General features: G+C 40.7%; 1 protein-coding gene across 3 annotated transcripts in view; it reads left to right on the top strand.

Annotated features, from left to right (window-relative positions):
- The window catches only part of LOC140909033 (uncharacterized), a 100916-nt gene that overhangs the window by 31507 nt on the left and 49595 nt on the right, over positions 1-19814 (top strand). For all 3 annotated transcript variants that reach the window (XM_078852192.1, XM_073337361.1, XM_073337360.2), the window contains exon 2: positions 3071-3286. In XM_078852192.1, the coding sequence (XP_078708318.1) occupies positions 3071-3286 (216 nt within the window). The remainder of the gene's footprint in view (positions 1-3070; positions 3287-19814) is intronic.

Raw genomic sequence — 19814 nt, 5'->3', positions numbered from 1 at the left:
CTCCATACTGTTTCGCAACTGCGATGTGGCCCTCAGGCCAAAAAGTTTGCCCATCCCTGCTCTGAGGTGCCACAAGTACTCCTCGTTCTTTCTGCTGATACAGACTAACTCGGCTACCACTCTGAAACCTGTGGACATTTCATGCACTCAAGTTCTCTTAGATTTCCCTTACTTCCTGGTTGTCTTAACCAGGCAAGAATTCCTATAAGCACAGTCTTTGTCGTCATGTTTCTGTATTTCCATTTTCAGTTCTGGCTGTAACTACCAAGAGCACTTACAATTTTATTTAGATATTTAATAAAACAAAGCTAATGTAACTTTTTTAAACAGTAAAAACTAGGTTCAGTATATGACATGAGTCTGAACCAAAACCAGGAGTCAGCCTGGAATAAAATGAGTAGTGAAACTCTCCCAAGCTCCATCCATAATTCAAGAATCACCTATTCAGGAGGCCATCATGAGGGGCTACTAACAGCAGATTGTGCAGCACTTCACAATGCAAGTGTCCCCTTTCTTTCTTACACTCTTTAATCAGCCATTGAAATAGGTAACAACATTGACAGCTGATATTTAAATTACCAAGGCTGGGCTACTGAGTGAACATCTCATTGCCATGAATAGCTCTCGGAATTGGGAATGTTCATATTTTGAACACTTTTTTTAGAAACACATGTGCTAGAGAGTTTTCTTTTTAAATGAAAGCATAGATTCTGAAGCACAAAATGAAGCCCAGAAACAAACAGGCTTGCTGAGCCATCGTGAATCAACCCATTTTGAATGCGGACCAAAATCCCAAAATTGAATACTAGTCAAACCTACAGAAAGTTCAAATACAAACTAGATTTGAATTTCTTGGCTGGCCCATTTCTTTATATTTTACTGAACCAAAGCACTGGAACGTAACCCTTGAATTCTGAAGTTTGGATCTGGAGCAGGTCCATCTCTGCTTCAGATTTGTTTCATGTTTGGGGAGAAGTTTTAGGAAGGTTCTTCTTTCATGTACACTGATTTGTTCATACCTACTTATGACACAGAGGCTGAAAGGTGTAATGGAAAAAGACAGAACTACTGCAGGTGAGTGTCACTAGAAACATTTAACTGACCACCAAGCAGGATTGGAAGAGTAAAAGAAAAGGTCAAATAAAGTGACATATACCACATCAAGAGGAAATTCAATACATTATACTTGCCTCCCATAATAAAACTAAGTTGGAAAATAAAGCATGACTTTATGTCCTGGAAAAAAATTGTTCTTGTCAAGTTCTGGAATTAGGTTGAGACAACCATGAATTTACTTGGAGAGTAATATATTTAGTGATTTGCGTAACAATCATAGATTCAACTATGTTTGGCAAAATAAATGTGTTGAAAATCTGCCAGCGTCAAAAGATTAATTTCAAAATATATTTCTTAAAAGAAACAAAAAACCAACAACCCCAGCTGAGCAACATGAAGCCGAAAAGCTATGAATAAGGAGAATGGTGAAGAACAGTCTTTCAACCTATTAAGGAATTTAAGAATTGTAAAAACAGAAAAAGTTGAATCAAAACCACATTTGGCTTTAATATCATGGAAAAATGATTCCACACAACTCTAACCTCTTTTTTTAAACTTTAATACCTTTTTGCCAAGGCATGCAGACACTGTGTGTGCCATATACCAAAATTCAAGGGATTGTAAAGGACAAGAGGGTAACTGAGGTCTGAATGAAATACCAAAGTATCGGAAGTATAGATTACAACATTCTGCGTATATTAGTGTCTCTGAAACAAATGTAAATAGCACAATGACAAGTGTCACATGTGCCCCAAGAATGACATCTTATTTGTTTGGTTTCCATAGAGAGGAAAGAGAGTTGTTCATATGATTTTCTGAAGACTAGCACAGCATGAGCAATTGTGGGCTCACTGCTCACCTACCAGTTACCAGAGGATGTTCTGGCTAGCTGCGTTTCATAATGTTTGTTTATTGTAAGTGACCCATTCACCAGTTGCTGAGATTTAGACTCTCACTGCTAATACAGGCCTGGTGGTCCTGACTAATGTAAGTGTTATTTTCTAATTTACAGCACTTGACTGGTCTTCTACTTACAAACCATCTCTATGTTGAGGCCAAGTTCCATTCTGGCCTCCAGCCTATGGAACCTGATTACAATTAATGGGTTGTGAGTCAGCACAGTCTCATGCTACAGCTCTTGAGCCATCCCTTTGCAGACATCTGGGTCGAGATTTTCCAAGCCAAATAAGGATTCAGTCACAAAGTTCCCATTAATTTCAATGGAAGCTAGGTAGTTTAATCTCCTAGTCAGCTCTGACAGTCTCAGCTTTTCAACCTCTTATTGATCAAATAATTCTGGTATAAACTTCCACCTTCCTATGTTAATTTCCTTCAAGCTTTCAAAAGCAGAATAAAAAGGGAACAGTGGGGTTTTTACATTTCTCTTAATTGTATTTTAAGATGATCAAGCAACAAAAGGAACATGGATCATGTGGCTGACTCTCTTTTTTGTTTTGTTATATAAAACGATTTAGGAAGGAGTCCAGAAAAATCCCTGATTTCTGCAACAAGGAGAACTAATTTATCAATCCATGTTAAGAATTCCATTACACACTGCAAATATAATTCACATGTCAAGTGGGAGGCAATAACAGAAACAAAGTAGAGTAAATATAGCGTGTACATGAGAAACATCAAACCTTGAGAATACAATATCATTTACTTTTATATGGGGTCCTCAATGCACAGTATTGCAAAGTGCTACACAGTGAGCTAAAGACAAAAGGAGGAAGGCAGGAGAGGATGGTTCAGAGGGAGGCAGGGACAGAGTTTAAAAGGCCAGCACAAAGAGTGACTCCCAAATGTAATGGAGAGTCATAAGGAGAGGAAAGAGAAGAATCAGTCAAGATAATAGAAGGAGAGAGAGAGAGAGAGAGAGAGAAAATCCAGACATCCTACATGGTATCAGATTCTTGTCCATGGCTGATAACTATATAGCCACATCAGGATACCCCTGAGAAATTACAAGGTTAAAGAAGTTGAAGGGAGCTCATAAATTCTTTTGTGTTTGCAGGTACGGAGATGGATTAAGAGCCCAATGGTCAGCATGGAAAAGCACCAGAATACCAACCTCAAATACACAGGGTCCACTGTGATGCACATACCTCAAGGGGAGCCAGAACTTGAGTCTTCACTATGCCAGACATGCTTGGGTGACCACTCTTTTCAACAAGGAATTGTTCCTCAGGAGGCAGAGTCGTGTTCCTGGGAAAGCCACAGAAGTTGCAAAGTAAGCTATCCACTTCTTCACTAAGGACTAAATAATGATCCAGCATATGCAGGATGGATTTCTGATGGGGAAAGCCAAGAGAGTATTTATGGAAGAAGGGTTTGTGGCATCTTAGCCTTTTATCTTAATTTCCAGTTTAGAATACATTTGGAGTACTTACAATTATTGTGCTTACAATTGTAGATGGTGTGGGACTGATATACCAAACCCAAACTGATATTATTATTTGGTGTGTGCAAAACTCAGGAGTCACTATGAGCTTGATCCAAAGACCACTGATGTCAATGGAAAGATTCCCATTCAGATTTCAATGGATTTTGACTCAGGCTCTGTATTTTTTCATTACTGAAAGGAGTAAACTACTGGGAATGATGTCATAGATTGCAAGTTCTTTGGGGCAGGGACTATCTTTTGGGGTCCTCATGCTCTGAGACATTGCAGTAATAATCATAAATAATAATTTATCATTGTGAAAATGTTAAGGAAAATCTAAGGAGAACAAGTGTATTTGAGCACCTGAAACGCAGGAATTTTGTGGAGGGATTTAATCAAATTCCTGACTATCCAAACTTACAAGGTCAGGATTTAGTGGTGATTCATAGGGACACATTTTAGACAGTAGCTTTTCCTTTTTGTGCTTAAAGATCTTATATGTTGTAATGGCTATTTTTAAAAATATCCCCATAATGTAACACTGAAGAATAATAATAACAAGAAATGACCAGAGAGAATTCCAGAAATGTGTTTGTTTATTTATTATTATTAAGATGGGGGTGCTTGTTGGAAATGATCTCATACATTGCATAACTCTCCTGGTTATTTAATAAAGGCAAATAATATTTATATGGACTTTTCATCCATAGATATCGGTATAAATAAGTATAATTATCCCTGTTTACAGAGGGAACAGCAAGGTTAAGTGACTTGACCAAGATCATCCAGGGCATCTTTGGATGAGCTGGGAACAGAACCCAGAGAACTTGAGAAATTTTTTATCCTGTATCTGTGCTGCAACAGGTTACATTCTGTCAATTCGCTGTATTTCACATTTGTGTGATATAGTCTAACATGGATTGTAATAATTCTTTAAACTTGTATAGCATCTTCCATCTGAGGAACTCAAAGTGAATTGATTTAGTCTCACAATGTCCATAGAAGCTAGGTAAGTACTATTTCCCTATTTTACAGCAAATGAGGCAAGGAGAGATAAAGCAACCTGCCTAAGTTCATATGGAAAGACTGGTGGCGGTAGGAACAGAACAGTGGAATATTGGTTTCCTCATTCTCACTCTGATGACTTAATTTTGAGACCATCCTTTCTCTCCTGAGCAGCCGGGAGCAGGGACTGTGATTTTCTCTATAGACTGTATTGCGCTAAACACGCTGTCAGGATTCAATAAGTAATAAGAATTTTGCTTAGGATGTTTTTCCATAATTTGATGTACTGATTCACTGTGCCAAATTGTGCAGTAGTTTACACTCCATGCAACTTCACTGACTACTGTAACATTGCACTGACTGAGTCTAAATCGGCACAGAATTTGGCTCATTGTGTGAAATTGCTGCTTTATCAAAGAAGGGCTGAATTTTTCCACACCTGTACAATCTGCCAATTGACTTTATCTGTCAAAATGCATGTGGTGTATGATACAATGTACTCTTATAAGGATAAAATGAGTAGTCATGTAGGGCCAAATTTTCTCTCAATTATGTCAGTGCAATGAGGTTGGGCCAGTGTAATAGACAGTAGAATTTTGTGCAGATTGTTGTCAAGATATGTACTTAGTTGCTTAGGAGGGAAGGAAATAAGTAGGTCTGAGATTTAGTGAGATGACCTTAGGCAGTCAAAGATGCAACCCTTCTTTAAAACATTATTTTCTAGTGAAGAAAAGTACATTAAAAATTAGTTTCTATAATTTAGACCCTCCTTCAGTTCCAAGTCATTTGTTTGTGGAAAATCCAGACACCAGGAAACAAAGTCATATTCAGAAGCAATTGTTTTTGATGAAAATGTTTGCACAGACAGAACTCAAAAACTACCCAGAACCCGCAGGAATCTGAAAGCAGAGACCACAGCTAAACAAATAAGCATAGTTCCAACTAGGAAGCTGAGCAAATGTGACAAGGATGTCCCTGATTAGCATATACCCAGGCACCATCACAAAAGCTCACAGCAGAAACATTAAAAGAAAAGGAGTACTTGTGGCACCTTAGAGACTAACCAATTTATTAGAGCATAAGCTTTCGTGAGCTACAGCTCACTTCATCAGATGCATATCGTGGAAACTGTAGCAGACTTTATATATACACAGAGAATTAACACGGCTGTTACTCTGAAACCAAGCAGAAACATTCTTCGTCACAGATGCACTGCATCTTTATGCAGACAAGGGGAGAGAGAAAAATTAAAATAGCAGCTATAATGAAGCATACTATACCACAGAAGGCCAGCAAAGGCTGTTACAATGAAACATGTACAAGCTGAAAAATTAAATATTCCTTCATTTGCCTTCATTAGCTGAAAATGAATTTCGTGAGGCTGAAACTTTAAAAAATTAAAGCATGAAGACAGGATTACTCTTTGTTTAAGTAAGGGCAGAACTCTATTAACTCTACAAACAGTATAAATTGATGCTTGTCATGTGCCAGCTACAAATAACTTCTAATTTGTTTCCTCTTCTTTCTCTCTCTCCCGGTATTATTAGCAGATGCCCCAACCATGATTGTAGTGTTATTATGCTATTCACAATAAAACACACAGTAAGAATTCCATTCACCCTGTACTTTTACTCTACGGCAAATTTGTTAATAAAGTGATCAGCTGTGAAAAATTACTACCCATAAAGGCTTATTCAAGACAATACCTTTACCGTATCTCTAACTACTCTGATCAGGTTCAAGAAGTCGCTATTAAAAAGCACACCTGAGTAAACAACATGGCACTACAGAACATAGTTCTGTATTTTGTTTCCATTCGAAACACAAAAATAGATTAAAAAAAAGACCAATATTGTGTATTGTTTGTATAGTGCCAACTGCGTGATGGGTGTTTTACAGACAGGTATGAAAATAAGGTTCCTATCTCCACATAATTTATAGGCTAAGTAACATATATGAGATAGTATCGAGACTTAGGATGTTTAAAATACTGAGATTTCAGTGATTAAATATTCCCCTGGGTTTTCTACTAAGGCACATGCCATTTGAACCTCATATGTGACTACTGTTGTTAACACCACTAAATTGCCTCCATAATTTGAATAACACAAGAATGGTTTGTCATCCTTTGAGAACACTCCAGAGTGGACTAGATCATTCTCAAGGAACTATCATGGGACAAACAAGCTAAATTACATAAGACTTTAACAGGTGCATGTTTTTCTTGTTACCGAACCAGAATGGTTGTGTAGGCACATTTATCCATTCTAACAGAACTGAGTTTTCCATATGCTTTTACGTACTTTAATCAATGTAAAGCTTATCATGTAATCAAGTGCAGCTTACTAATAATTTTGCTTTCAGAATGAGTCTGCAGCATTATATAATAACTGTTACTGTAAATAAGCCACTTTTGAAAGAGCTGACCAAACAAGTTTTAAAACCAGTTTAACATTCTGGTACATGGCTACGAGTAATGTGGCAAAATCCGGGTGTGTTTTAAATCTCCCAAGTGAGGATGCACCACTCTTGGGTCAGCTCAGGTAAACATTAGTCAAACCATGGGTAATGACAGGCACACGTAATTTATGCCAGAACATTCTAGTTGAAAAATCCACTGTGGGGGCTGTTGTCATGCAAGTGTGCAGGGCTATTAATCATCTTCTGATACGGAGAACTCTGAATCTTGGCAATGCATAGACATAGTGGATGTCCTGCAATGGGGTTCCCAAACTGCAGTTGGACTTTAGGCACTCATATCCCTATTTTGCCACCTGACCACCTTGCCACTGAGTACATCTTTGAGCTACTTTTTCTATGGTTCTGCAAGCATTGTTGGATCTCTGGGGATGCTTCACCAACATCACTGTAATGGCTAGTCAGGGAAGGTGCATGATGCTCACATCTTTAAGAACACTGAACTGTTCAGAAAGCTACAAGCAGGGACTTTCTTTCCCTAGTGGTGGCTTAACAATGGCAATGTTGAAATGCCAGTAATGATCCTGGGGAACCCAGCTTAGCCATTGCTCGCCTGGCTCAGGAAGTCATATATCAACTACCCTGAGACATCAAGGAAAGATTCAGCTACCAGCTCAGCAGGTGCAGAATGACAGTTGAATGTGCTTTTGATAGATTGAAGGTATGCTGGTGTTATTTACTCACAAGATTGGATCTCAGTGAAAAAATTGTTGTAGCTTGTTGCTGTGTCCTGTATAACATCTGTGATGCAAAGGAGTAAAAGTTGCCGCCTTCTGGGTGGAGGTTGTCCTTACTGTCACCCAGGGTGGAGTGGTAGCGGAAGGGAGGTGTCCTCCTGATGCCATATGGAATGTTGAGGGGCGGGTGTGGGGCAGTGCTGTAATTGAGTTCTCTGTGGACTGCAATGGAGGCCCGGGGTTGATTGTTTAACCTGAAGGTCCACCAGAGTCTGCAGCATCTGTGTTTGCTTGCCCCATCATGACTTCGTACATCTCCCTCTCCTTTTTCTGCTTGGACTCCTGGGCCTTTCTCCTGTCTGGTCTTTCCTTCTCCATGCAGTCTGAAATATTCACCCTCCAGGTCCTCACAGTCCAATGCAGCACTTGCTTTCAGGATCTCACTGAACACATCATCCCGAGTCCTCTTCTTTCTCCCCCTTATCTGGCCAACGCTTTTCACAGGTGTGGTGGGGGAATCCCTCAAGACCACAACAACAGCAGTTGTAGATAAAACCCACAGAGGTACCAATGTCAGTATAGTCACAATGGAAAGTGAAAGTTAAAATTCAGAAGAACTTTCTCCTGCTCCGTTAAGGTTTTAAACAAGATGTGCTTATTGACACTTCTGCTTCCGAGTGCTTGTGCACGGAGCAACTCACAGCACCCACCATGGTGAGCATGGCCCACCAGGAGTGAGGGAAATGAGGAAGGAATGGCTTGGTTGCATGAAACTATGGGTATAGAGCAATGGCACTGAATATTGCCACCATTTTCCACAGGCGGTGGTGATTTTAGCTGATTTTTCACACCTGAGGGTGACAAAGGTACCAAGAGCTCATCTACTACTGCTGTCCTGAAGTCACCCATATGCTGCTACCCTGTTTACTGCAATGTATTACTGACTGGCATGGGAAAGTGTCCTGCCACAGAAGAAGAAATTAGGGCTGCCATCCCTAGAAACCTTCAGGAGAGGATTGCATAGCACTTCCTTGAAAGTTTATTGAGATTTCTCAGGAAGATTCAAGGGACATCCCTGGGCACATAAACAAACTGTTCTTCACTGGTCTCTGTTAGCCCTGGGCAGTGGAGTTCACAATTGTCACCAGAGCGGTTAGTGTTGGGTATAGTGGGACAGCTGCCGGAGGACTGTTAGGGTTCATATAGATAATGCAGTGTCTACACTCATGCTGCATCAATACATTGACCATGGCTCAACACCACTTGGGAAGGTGGTGTTACTGCATCGCCAAAACAGGGCGCTTTCATTGGTGGGAGACAAATTTAAATATGGACACATGCACAACTAAGTCAACACAAGGTTGCTTATGTGGACCTAATTTTGTAGTGTAGACCAGACATAGGGCTACTATAGGAGGGGAAATTGAAAATATTGGGACTACTTAGTTTGGAAAAGAGAGCTCTGACCCATAAGAGTGAAATATATCTAGATAATCAATTGGGCATTTCCATTGCCCCTTTTCATAATACGTGAACAAGGGAACAGCCAATAAAGTTAAAAGGAACAAATTTAATACCAATACAGGAAATGTTTTTTATACAACATATAATTAACTTGTAGAACTCAGACCCACAAATATTATTGACCCCAGGAATTTAGTAGGATGGGGGGAAAAATTAGACATTTTTATGTGGCTAAAAAGATGATAATCAACAGTTACACTAGCCAGAAAATGTCTAAGGGATATCAACACTCATAATTCAAGACATAATCTAACCACTAAGGCCCAGATTCTCAATACCTTTGAGGATCTATGCCGAGCTGCCTGAGGTTAGGGGCAAAAAATCTTCCCATAAATATGTAATTTAATAATTCGCCATTATGATGGTTTCACATTTTCCTCTGATGTAACCAGTCGATGCTGGAGAGAGGATACTGGACAATTTGGTCTGGTATTGCACATCTGAGCATGGTAATCCTTATGTTCCTCATATTCTGTGGCCTTTATTTTACCTTTTATCATCAACAAGTAAAATCAGATATAATAATGTGCTCCAGAAATATATTACAGTGTTGCATAAAATCTAAAAGTAGACTTAGAAGAGTAAAGTATTCAATATGCTTTTGGACAAGCAATTAGACTGTTCAATAAGAGTACTTTATTTTTTTCTTTTTATTCAATAAACCTGGCTGCAAAGAATTTACATTATCTGGGTTATCATAAGTGCAAGCCATGGCTTAAGTCTGCAAATGGAAAACTCAGTTTTCCAGACATAGCTCACAGCTATTTCCTAAATAGTTGGTTTCTAGTTGACTGGACTAAAGCTTTTTAGCTATTGATATAAATGTTCTTGCTAATAGGTTTTTGATGGAATTTGTGACTAAGTACATCTGAGTGCATCTCTATGCCCCGATGCACGTGTCTGGGTGCACGTGTATCTATGCCTGCTCATACGTGTTATGTACCTGTGAATGTGCATGTGTGTGAGCACACAGGAACAACATTGATTAAAATGTGGTTTTATTGAAGATCCTATAGCTTTAGAAAGAGCAAAAGCAATTTGCTGAAATCTCAGCAGCTGTGAAAGTCAGCTGTGAAAGCAACATGCAAGTGAGCTGGGATAAGGCTTTGTTTCAAGGATTAAATCTAAATACAGTATGTACTTTCATGGATTTATAATGGATTGATATAGGGTTATTATGGATAATATTTATTTAGACGTGTCAGACATGTTTAGCACAAAAGAGTTTTGAAATGGAAATAGCAAAGAACAATTTGCAAATGCACAGTCTAAAATTATGTATAATGTCAGTATTCAGCATAAACTGAATAGCAAACAATTGGCTGTGGAGGGGGGCATTCAGTTCTAAATGACAAAGCAAATGTCTGCACTAAAGAGAGCTTATCATTCAGTTCCAGGACTCAAATCTGTGATGTGCTATGCCAGTCGCCTGCTTTATAAATAATGATGAAGCACCAAGCATTTGTAAATCAAGCTGGAACCTTTATAAGTGATATAAATTTAGTAAATGAACTACATTAGCCCAATTTCAAGAGGCAAGTTTTCCTCCACTTGAATGCTAGTTTAACACTCATAAAAATAATTCAAATGTTTAATATTTTAAACAAACTATTTGCCAGGCACTAGCATGTTCTCCTTAGTGTATTACAGGAAGCTGAAAACCCATTTACAGTAACTTACATAGGGCTTCCACACTGCCTGTATCAAAAATGATGTCACTTTTTTAGCAAGATAATAATATTGGATATTTGTAGATCACCTTTTTATCTGTAAAATAGCAAATTACTTCACAAATGATGTTCATACAGCACCAGCTGGCATAGTAGCAACCAGCGGGCACACAGCACAATGGGGAGGGCAAACTTTGACCAGGAGTACTAGGTCAAATTTCTGGTGTTCTGAAACATGCCTTGGGATTTTTTAATGGTCATGAAGTACAGACAAGGACCCTAGTTTTTAAGTCCTTAGCTGAAAGAGTACCATACTATTAATTGTGTCAAACTCAGTTTGTCCAACTTGGAGGGATGAGGGGCTGAGCCAAAAGTCATGACTTCACCTGGATACGAACAGATGGTTTCAGCACGCACAGGTGTTTAAAACTCAAGCTCAAATATGTAAAGTTAGGTCCCTAAAGTCAGACTCCTAAATCCATATTCAGGATCCTAAATAAGGGTCCTTGCGGATTTTCAAAGATGCTGAGCACCTCGTTGACTTTACCAGGCGCTACAGATGCTCAGTTCCTCTAAAAATCAGGCAGCTGATTTAGGAGCCTGAATATCCAACTTTGAAAACATTGGCCCTGTTTCTTGAGCCGTGATAACTAGCTTTGACACTACATCCTTCTCCTCGAGTGCCACCAAGAGTAGGTTCAGAAATGCCAAGTGGAATATATGTATGCATGTGACCTACACAGTTTAGGTGTGGTGATAAGTGCTTCTAGGCCCATGCATGATCTATCAGGCTGTTAGATTAAGAAAAATGGGCACGGTTTTCCTTTAGGTATTCTATGAGATGGCCATTTTGCAGAGATGTCCTATTGAAAATCATATTTTAAAAGCAATTCGCTGTGTACATTAATTACATGATAATACTACCATGTGCATATTCAAATTTAAACCAAAGTATTTGAATCTCAATTCCACCTGACTGTAAAAATGGCACTTTAATGGCTGTAAGATAGACTGTTTGCGAATGGGAGATGCCTAAATGCCTGAATGAATTGTATTCAATATGCTGAGCAGGTGTTTAAATTCATATGCAAAGTACTTTAACTTCAGAGATTGAGTCAGGGGCCTGGGGCAGGTTTGGTCTATACAGAACTCCAGGATTCATTAACCTTTGTTCTTAGACTGAGTTATTTAAATTTCACTAATTTCATGTTAGTTTATTTTTTTTGTTATTACATCTTGTGATAGGTCTTTGATATGTGTCTTTGATTGGTCAGAGGCAAACCAGGACTGGGTCATAGGAACTAGGGATGAGATTAAAGAAAGCCCCCGGATCTGAATAGCCATGAACTTTGGCACGTTCTGATCCAGAGTTTGTGGGTTTGTTGTGATTTCTGTAAGGTCAATATGGTCTCCCCCAAACTGCAGCAGTCTTTGGATCTTGATCTAAACATGATCCTTGTGGTTCTGCCTCCTTCCCTACAGAAGCACATGATTTGCTATAACAGACCAGACCAATGACCTACTCCGTGTTCTGCCTCTGACAATGTTCAGTACCTGATGCTTATGAGCAGGGTGAAGAAAAAATTAAAACCATAAAGCACTTTGTTTAATTCTGTACACGGGGAGAAAAAATTTCTTCCAGCTTCCTACATGCATTGGCCTTATTCCCTGAAGCATTCAGTTGGATGAAGACCACTGGGACTTTTCTCCTCCTGCATTGGAGTTTATGCCTAATCATTTTTTTGCCTGTCTCTCCATTGCTGCCTGGAGTAGTGCTGCTTTTTTTTTTTTTTTTTTTGGTTAGTTCTTTGTAGATGAATGAGTCTGTTGTGTTATGTATGCAGTGTAGGTGTAGCTGTGTTGGTCGCGAGACATTAGAGAGACAAGATGGGTGAGGTAATATTTTTTACTGGATCATCTTCCGTTGGTGAGAGAGACACGCTTTTGAGCCACACAAGGCTCTTCTTCAGGTCTGGCTTCAGCTCTGTCTGACCCGAAGAAAAGCTCTGTGATGCTCGAAAGGTGGTCTCTCTTGCCAGCAGAAGTTGGTCCAATAAAAGATATTACCTCACCCATGTTATGTCATGTGATACTTCGTTAAAAATAAACAGCCAGATAATTAATACTCCTTCCTATAAAGGAATGACAGTGGTACAACATAAAAAACCGCTCTCGTTCATGCATGTGTAAGAACCTTAAACAGGCAATTAAATATCAGGTCTGTAACACACTTTAGTATTGGTTATACATTTCAGTCTCCTCTACAAAGGGAAAGCTAAACCATGTTTACAGGTTTCAGAGTGGTAGCTGTGTTACTCTGTATCTGCAAAAACAATGAGGAGTACTTGTGGCACCTTAGAGACTAACACATTTATTTGAGCATAAGCTTTCGTGGGCTAAAACCCACTTCATTGGATGTATGCAGTGGAAAATACATTAGGAAGATATATATACACACACAGAGAACATGAAAAAATGGGTGTTGCCATACCCTCTATAATGAGAGTGATCAGTTAAGATGAGCTATTATCAGCAGGAGAAAAAAAAACCCAAAAACCTTTTGTAGTGATAATCAGGATAGCCCGTTTCTAACAGTTGACAAGAAGGTGTGAGTAAGGAGAAAATAAGCATGGAGAAATAGTTTTACTTAGTGTATTGACCCATCCACTCCCAGTCTTTATTCAAGCCTAATTTAATGGTGTCCAGTTTGCAAATTAATTCTAATTCAGCAGTTTCTCGTTGGAGTCTGTTTCTGAAGTTTTTTTGTTGTAGTATTGCCACTCTTAGGTCCGTAATCGAGTGACCAGGGAGATTGAAGTGTTCTCCGACTGGTTTTTGAATGTTATAATTCTTGACATCTGATTTGTGTCCATTTATTCTTTTGTGTAGAGACTGTCCGGTTTGGCCAATGTACATGGCAGAGGGGCATTGCTGGCACATGATGGCATATATCACATTGGTAGATGTGCAGGTGAACAAGCCTCTGATAATGTGGCTGATGTGATTAGGCCCTATGATGGTGTCCCCTGAATAGACACAGTTGGCAACGGGCTTTGTTGCAAGGATAGGTTCCTGGGTTTGTGTTTTTGTTGTGTGGTGTGTGGTTGCTGGTGAGTATTTGCTTCAGGTTGGGGGACTCTCTGTAAGCAAGGACTGGTCTCTCTCCCAAGAACTGTGAGAATCACGGATTGTCCTTCAGGATAGATTGTAGATCCTTGATGATGCCCTGGAGAGGTTTTAGTTGGGGGCTGAAGGTGACGGCTAGTGGTGTTCTGTTACTTTCTTTGCTGGGCCTGTCCTGTAGTAGGTGACTTCTGGGTACTCTTCCGGCTCTGTCAATCTGTTTCTTCACTTCAGCAGGTGGGTACTGTAGTTATAGGAATGCTTGATAGAGATCTTGTAGGTATTTGTCTCTGTCAGAGGGGTTGGAGGAAATATGGTTGTATCTTAGAGCTTGTCTGTAGACAATGGATCGTGTGGTGTGGTCTGGATGAAAGCTAGAGGCATGTAAGTAAGTATAGCGGTCAGTAGGTTTCCAGTATAGTGTGGTGTTTATGTGACCATCACTTATTAGCACTGTAGTGTCCAGGAAGTGGATCTCTTGTGTGGACCGGGTGAGGACAAAGTTATGGTGAGGACAAAGTCACAAAGTTCAGCCACCAGGTTTGCCGTGACATTATCGGGGATACTGTTCCTGACATCTTGTAGTCCATCTTTGTGTGGAATGTTGGTGTAGAGGGCTTCTACATCCACAGTGGCCAGCATGGTGTTTTCTGGAAGATCACCAATGGATTGTAGTTTCCTCAGGAAGTCAGTGGTGTCTCGAAGATAGCTAGGAGTGTTGGTAGCGTAGGGCCTGAGAAGGGAGTCTACGTAGCCAGACAGTCCTGCTGTTAGGGTGCCAATGCCTAAGATGATGGGGTGTCCAGGATTTCCAGGTTTATGGATCTTGGGTAGCAGATAGAATACCCCTGGTCAGGGTTCTAGAGGTGTATCTGTGCAGATTTGTTCTTGTGCTTTTTCAGGGAGTTCCTTGAGCAGATAGTGTAGTTTCTTTTGGTAACCCTCAGTGGGATCAGAGGGTAATGGCTTGTAAAATGTGGTGTTAGAGAGCTGCCTAGCAGCCTCTCGTTCATATTCCGACCTATTCATGATGACAACAGCACCTCCTTTGTCAGCCTTTTTGATTATGATGTCAGAGTTGTTTCTGAGGCTGTGGATGGCATTGTGTTCTGCGTGCACGGGTTGAAATTGTGGAAAAGCAGCATCACTTGCCCCATAACCTCAGCCGTGCAGAACACAATGCCATCCACAGCTCCAGAAGATGTACTACAAGCCGTCAGGAACAGTGTCCCCGATAATGTCACAGCAAACCTGTTGGCTGAACTTTGTGGCTTTGTCCTCACCCAGAACTATTTCACATTTGGGGACAATGTATACCTTCAAGTCAGCGGCACTGCTATGGGTTCCCACATGGCCCCACAGTATGCCAACATTTTTATGGCTGACTTAGAACAATGCTTCTTCGGCTCTCGTCCCCTAACGCCCCTACTCCACTTGCACTACATTGATGACATCTTCATCATCTGGACCAATGGAAAAGAAGCCCTTGAGGAATTCCACCATGATTTCAACAATATCCATCCCACCATCAAACTCAGCCTGGACTGGTCCACACAAGAGATCCACTTCCTGGACACTACAGTGCGAGTAGAGTACACATGAAGTGAGCTGTAGCTCACGAAAGCTTATGCTCAAATAAATTTGTTAGTCTCTAAGGTGCCACAAGTACTCCTTTTCTTTTTGCGAATACAGACTAACATGGCTGCTACTCTGAAACCTGTCATAAACACCACCCTATACCAGAAACCTACTGACTGCTATACTTACTTACATGCCTCTAGCTTTCATCCAGACCACACCACATGATCCATTGTCTACAGACAAGCTCTAAGATACAACTATATTTCCTCCAACCCCTCAGACAGAGACAAACACCTACAAGATCTCTATCAAGCATTCTTACAACTACAGTGCTCACCTGCTGAAGTGAAGAAACAGATTGACAGAGCTGGAAGAGTACCCAGAAGTCACCTACTACAGGACAGGCCCAGCAAAGAAAGTAACAGAACACCACTAGCCGTTACCTTCAGCCCCCAACTAAAACCTCTCCAGGGCATCATCAAGGATCTACAATCTATCCTGAAGGATGATCCCTCACTCTCATAGATTTTGGGAGACAGACCAGTCCTTGCTTACAGAGAATCCCCCAACCTGAAGCAAATACTCACTAGCAACCACACACCACACAACAAAAACACAAACCCAGGAACCTATCCTTGCAACAAAGCCCGTTGCCAACTGTGCCCACATATCTATTCAGGGGACACCATCATAGGGCCTAATCACATCAGCCACACTATCAGAGGCTTGTTCACCTGCGCATCTGCCAATGTGATGTATGATATCATGCGCCAGCAGTGCCCCTCTGCCATGTACATTGGTCAAACCGGACAGTCTCTATGTAAAAGAATAAATGGACACAAATCAGATGTCAAGAATTATAACATTCAAAAACCAGTCGGAGAACACTTCAATCTCTCTGGTCACTCGATCACAGACCTAAAAGTGGCAATACTACAACAAAAAAACTTCAAAAACAGACTCCAACGAGAAACTGCTGAATTGGAATTAATTTGCAAACTGGACACCATTAAATTAGGCTTGAATAAAGACTGGGAGTGGATGGGTCATTACACTAAGTAAAACTATTTCCCTATGCTAATTTTTTCCCCACGGTTACTCACACCTTCTTGTCAACTGTTGGAAATGGGCCATCCTGATGATCACTACAAAAGGTTTTTGTTTTGTTTTTTCCTCCTGTCGATAATAGCTCACCTTAACTGATCACTCTCATTATAGAGGGTATGGCAACACCCTTTTTTTTTCATGTTCTCTGTGTATATATCTATCTTCCTACTGTATTTTCCACTGTATACATCCAATGAAGTGGGTTTTAGCCCACGAAAGCTTATGCTTATGCTCACGTTAGTCTCTAAGGTGCCACAAGTACTCCTCATTCTTTTTGCTAAACCATGTTGTAACAGTCAGGGGCCAACATGTCAGACATTGTTCAGATGCCCATATATATGGCCTCTTACACTAACATTTTTTGATCAATTAGTAAAAATCCTTCAAGTGTCAACTTGTCATTTCTCAATCAAGAAGTAAACCTACAACTCAAAGAGATTTTGTGTGTGTTTTATATCGTTCACCAGATTCTCTGTAATTACCAGATTGTCAGACCCCAGAAGCTGATTATGTGGCATTCCCAACATTGTGATAGGTATAGTTAATATAATAAATAACTTTGTCCTCATTGTAATATCCATTCCACTTCTTGGACTATGTTGTGATAGTTATTGAATTCCTTTGCACTTTATAATCTACTGTAGTTGCTTATCTACTGAGACTTAGAACTTCCTGGTAACCTTTCATTTAGAGTTTTGTCCTTTGCGAGACAGGTCATAATTGGTTAAGGCATCATGGGCAATGTAATGTATTCTGTAAATCCTATTAGAGTATTAACTAATATGATGCATGCTGCTCATTTTAGGTAATGTAACACAATTCCCAGACTCCAGAAGTCTTTGGTGCCTCCTACAATGCACTTGTTCTGTATCCAATTATATTTATTCCATTTTGTCAAACATTCCATTCCTCTGGATAGTCAGCACAGTATGTTTAAGTGATCTAACAAGTTACTATAATACACTCTTAGGATTTAAGAGACACTTGGAAATAAGGGTATGTCTACACAATGAAATTAGGTCGAAATTTATAGTAGTCGGTTTTTTAGAAGTCGGTTTTATATATTCAAGTGTGTGTGTCCCCACAGAAAATGCTCTAAGTGCATTAAGTGCATTAACTCGGCGGAGTGCTTCCACAGTGCCGAGGCAAGCGTCGACTTCCAGAGTGTTGCACTGTGGGTAGCTATCCCACAGTTCCCGCAGTCTCCGCTGCCCATTGGAATTCTGGATTGAGATCCCAATGCCTGATGGGGCTAAAACATTGTCGCGGGTGGTTCTGGGTACGTATCGTCAGGCCCCCGTTCCCTCCCTCCGTGAAAGCAAGGGCAGACAATCGTTTTGCACCTTTTTTCCTCAGTTACCTGTGCAGACGCCATACCACGGCAAGCATGGAGCCCGCTCAGCTCACTGTCACCGTATGTCTCCTGGTGCTGGCAGACGCGGTACTGCATTGCTACACAGCAGCAGCAACCCATTGCCTTGTGGCAGCAGAGGGTGCAATAGGACTGGTAGCCATCATCGTCATGTCCGAGGTGCTCCTGGTCGCCTGTGTGAGGTCAATCAGGAGCGCCTGGGCAAACATGGGCGCAGGGACTAAATTTGGAGTGACTTGATCAAGTCATTCTCTTTAGTCCTGCAGTCAGTCCAATTGAACCATCTTATGGTAAGCAGGCAGGTGATACGGATTGCTAGCAGTCCTATTGCATCATCTTCTGCCGGGCAGGCAAGAGATGAGGATGGCTAGCAGTCCTATTGTACCATCTCCTGCCGAGCAGCCATGAGATGTGGCTTCTGCACCGTCTGCTGCCAGCCAAAGATGTAAAAGATAGATGTAAAAGATAGATAGATAGAGTGTATCAAAACAAGAAATAGACCAGATTTGTTTTGTACTCATTTGCAAACCCCCACTCCCCGTCTAGGGGACTCATTCCTCTAGGTCACACTGCAGTCACTCACAGAGACGGTGCAGCGAGGTAAATCTAGCCATGTTATCAATCAGAGGCCAGACTAACCTCCTTGTTCCAATAAGAACAATAACTTAGGTGCACCATTTCTTATTGGAACCCTCCGTGAAGTCCTGCCTGAAATATTCCTTGATGTAAAGCCACCCCCTTTGTTGATTTTAACTCCCTGTAAGCCAACCCTGTAAGCCGTGTCGTCAGTCACCCCTCCCTGCATCAGAGCAACGGCAAACAATCGTGCATCTGAGTTGAGAGTGCTGTCCAGAGCAGTCGCAATGGAGCACTCTGGGATAGCTCCCGGAGGCCAATACCGTCGAATTGTGTCCACAGTACCCCAAACTTGACCCGGCAAGGCCGATTTAAGTGCTAATCCACTTGTCAGGGGTGGAGTAAGGAAATCGATTTTAAGAGCCCTTTAAGTCGAAATAAAGGGCTTCATCGTGTGGACAGGTGCAGGTTTACATCGATTTAACGCTGCTAAATTCGACCTAAAGTCCTAGTGTAGACCAGGGCTAAGTCTGCTTTATGTCCAGTTATACTAATTGAAAGATTATTATTTCAAAGGCAGCAACACTGCATCAGTCTTCAGTTTTTATGGGAAAGTTTCTATGAGAACAAATTTACTTGTTTTGGAACAAAATGAAGGAATTTAAGGAAGGAATTAATACTTCTTAGATTCTGGCAGGGGAGAAAAGCCCACGAAATAATTATATTGGGCAACATTCTCTAATTTCCAAAATATATTTTGGAGCCCTGTTAGCATGGAAAGGATTGATGGGGAGGAAATCATTATATAGGAATTTGGGCAATTAAGGCAGGGCATGTGGGGGCAGGCAGGAAACAGCCTCATACTTTCTTCAAGTTTCAGAGTAACAGCCGTGTTAGTCTGTATTAGCAAAAAGAAAAGGAGTACTTGTGGCACCTTAGAGACTAAATTGGTTAGTCTCTAAGGTGCCACAAGTACTCCTATACTTTCTTCAGTGATAATAAGCTTTCAGGAAGGGTCAGTCATACCTGTTAAAGACTAATCAGACCTGATCCAAAACCTGTTGAAATCAATGGGAGTTACATGCCCAAGCAGGGGTGCTGAAACAATTTGTATTGTGGCGGTGCTGAGAGTCATTCAACCAAGCTGTAAACCCTGTATATGATGGAAACCACTTCAAGCCAGGGGATGCTGCAGTACCCCCTACACCCCTAATTCCAGCACCTATATGCCTAAGTACCTTTGAGGCTCTAGGCCATAGTCC

This window comes from Lepidochelys kempii, chromosome 3 (assembly GCF_965140285.1).
Source record: "Lepidochelys kempii isolate rLepKem1 chromosome 3, rLepKem1.hap1, whole genome shotgun sequence".
NCBI classification, from domain to species: Eukaryota; Metazoa; Chordata; order Testudines; family Cheloniidae; genus Lepidochelys; species Lepidochelys kempii.
The sequence above is the reverse complement of the archived record's forward strand: the minus strand, read 5'-3'. Positions and strand labels throughout refer to the sequence as shown.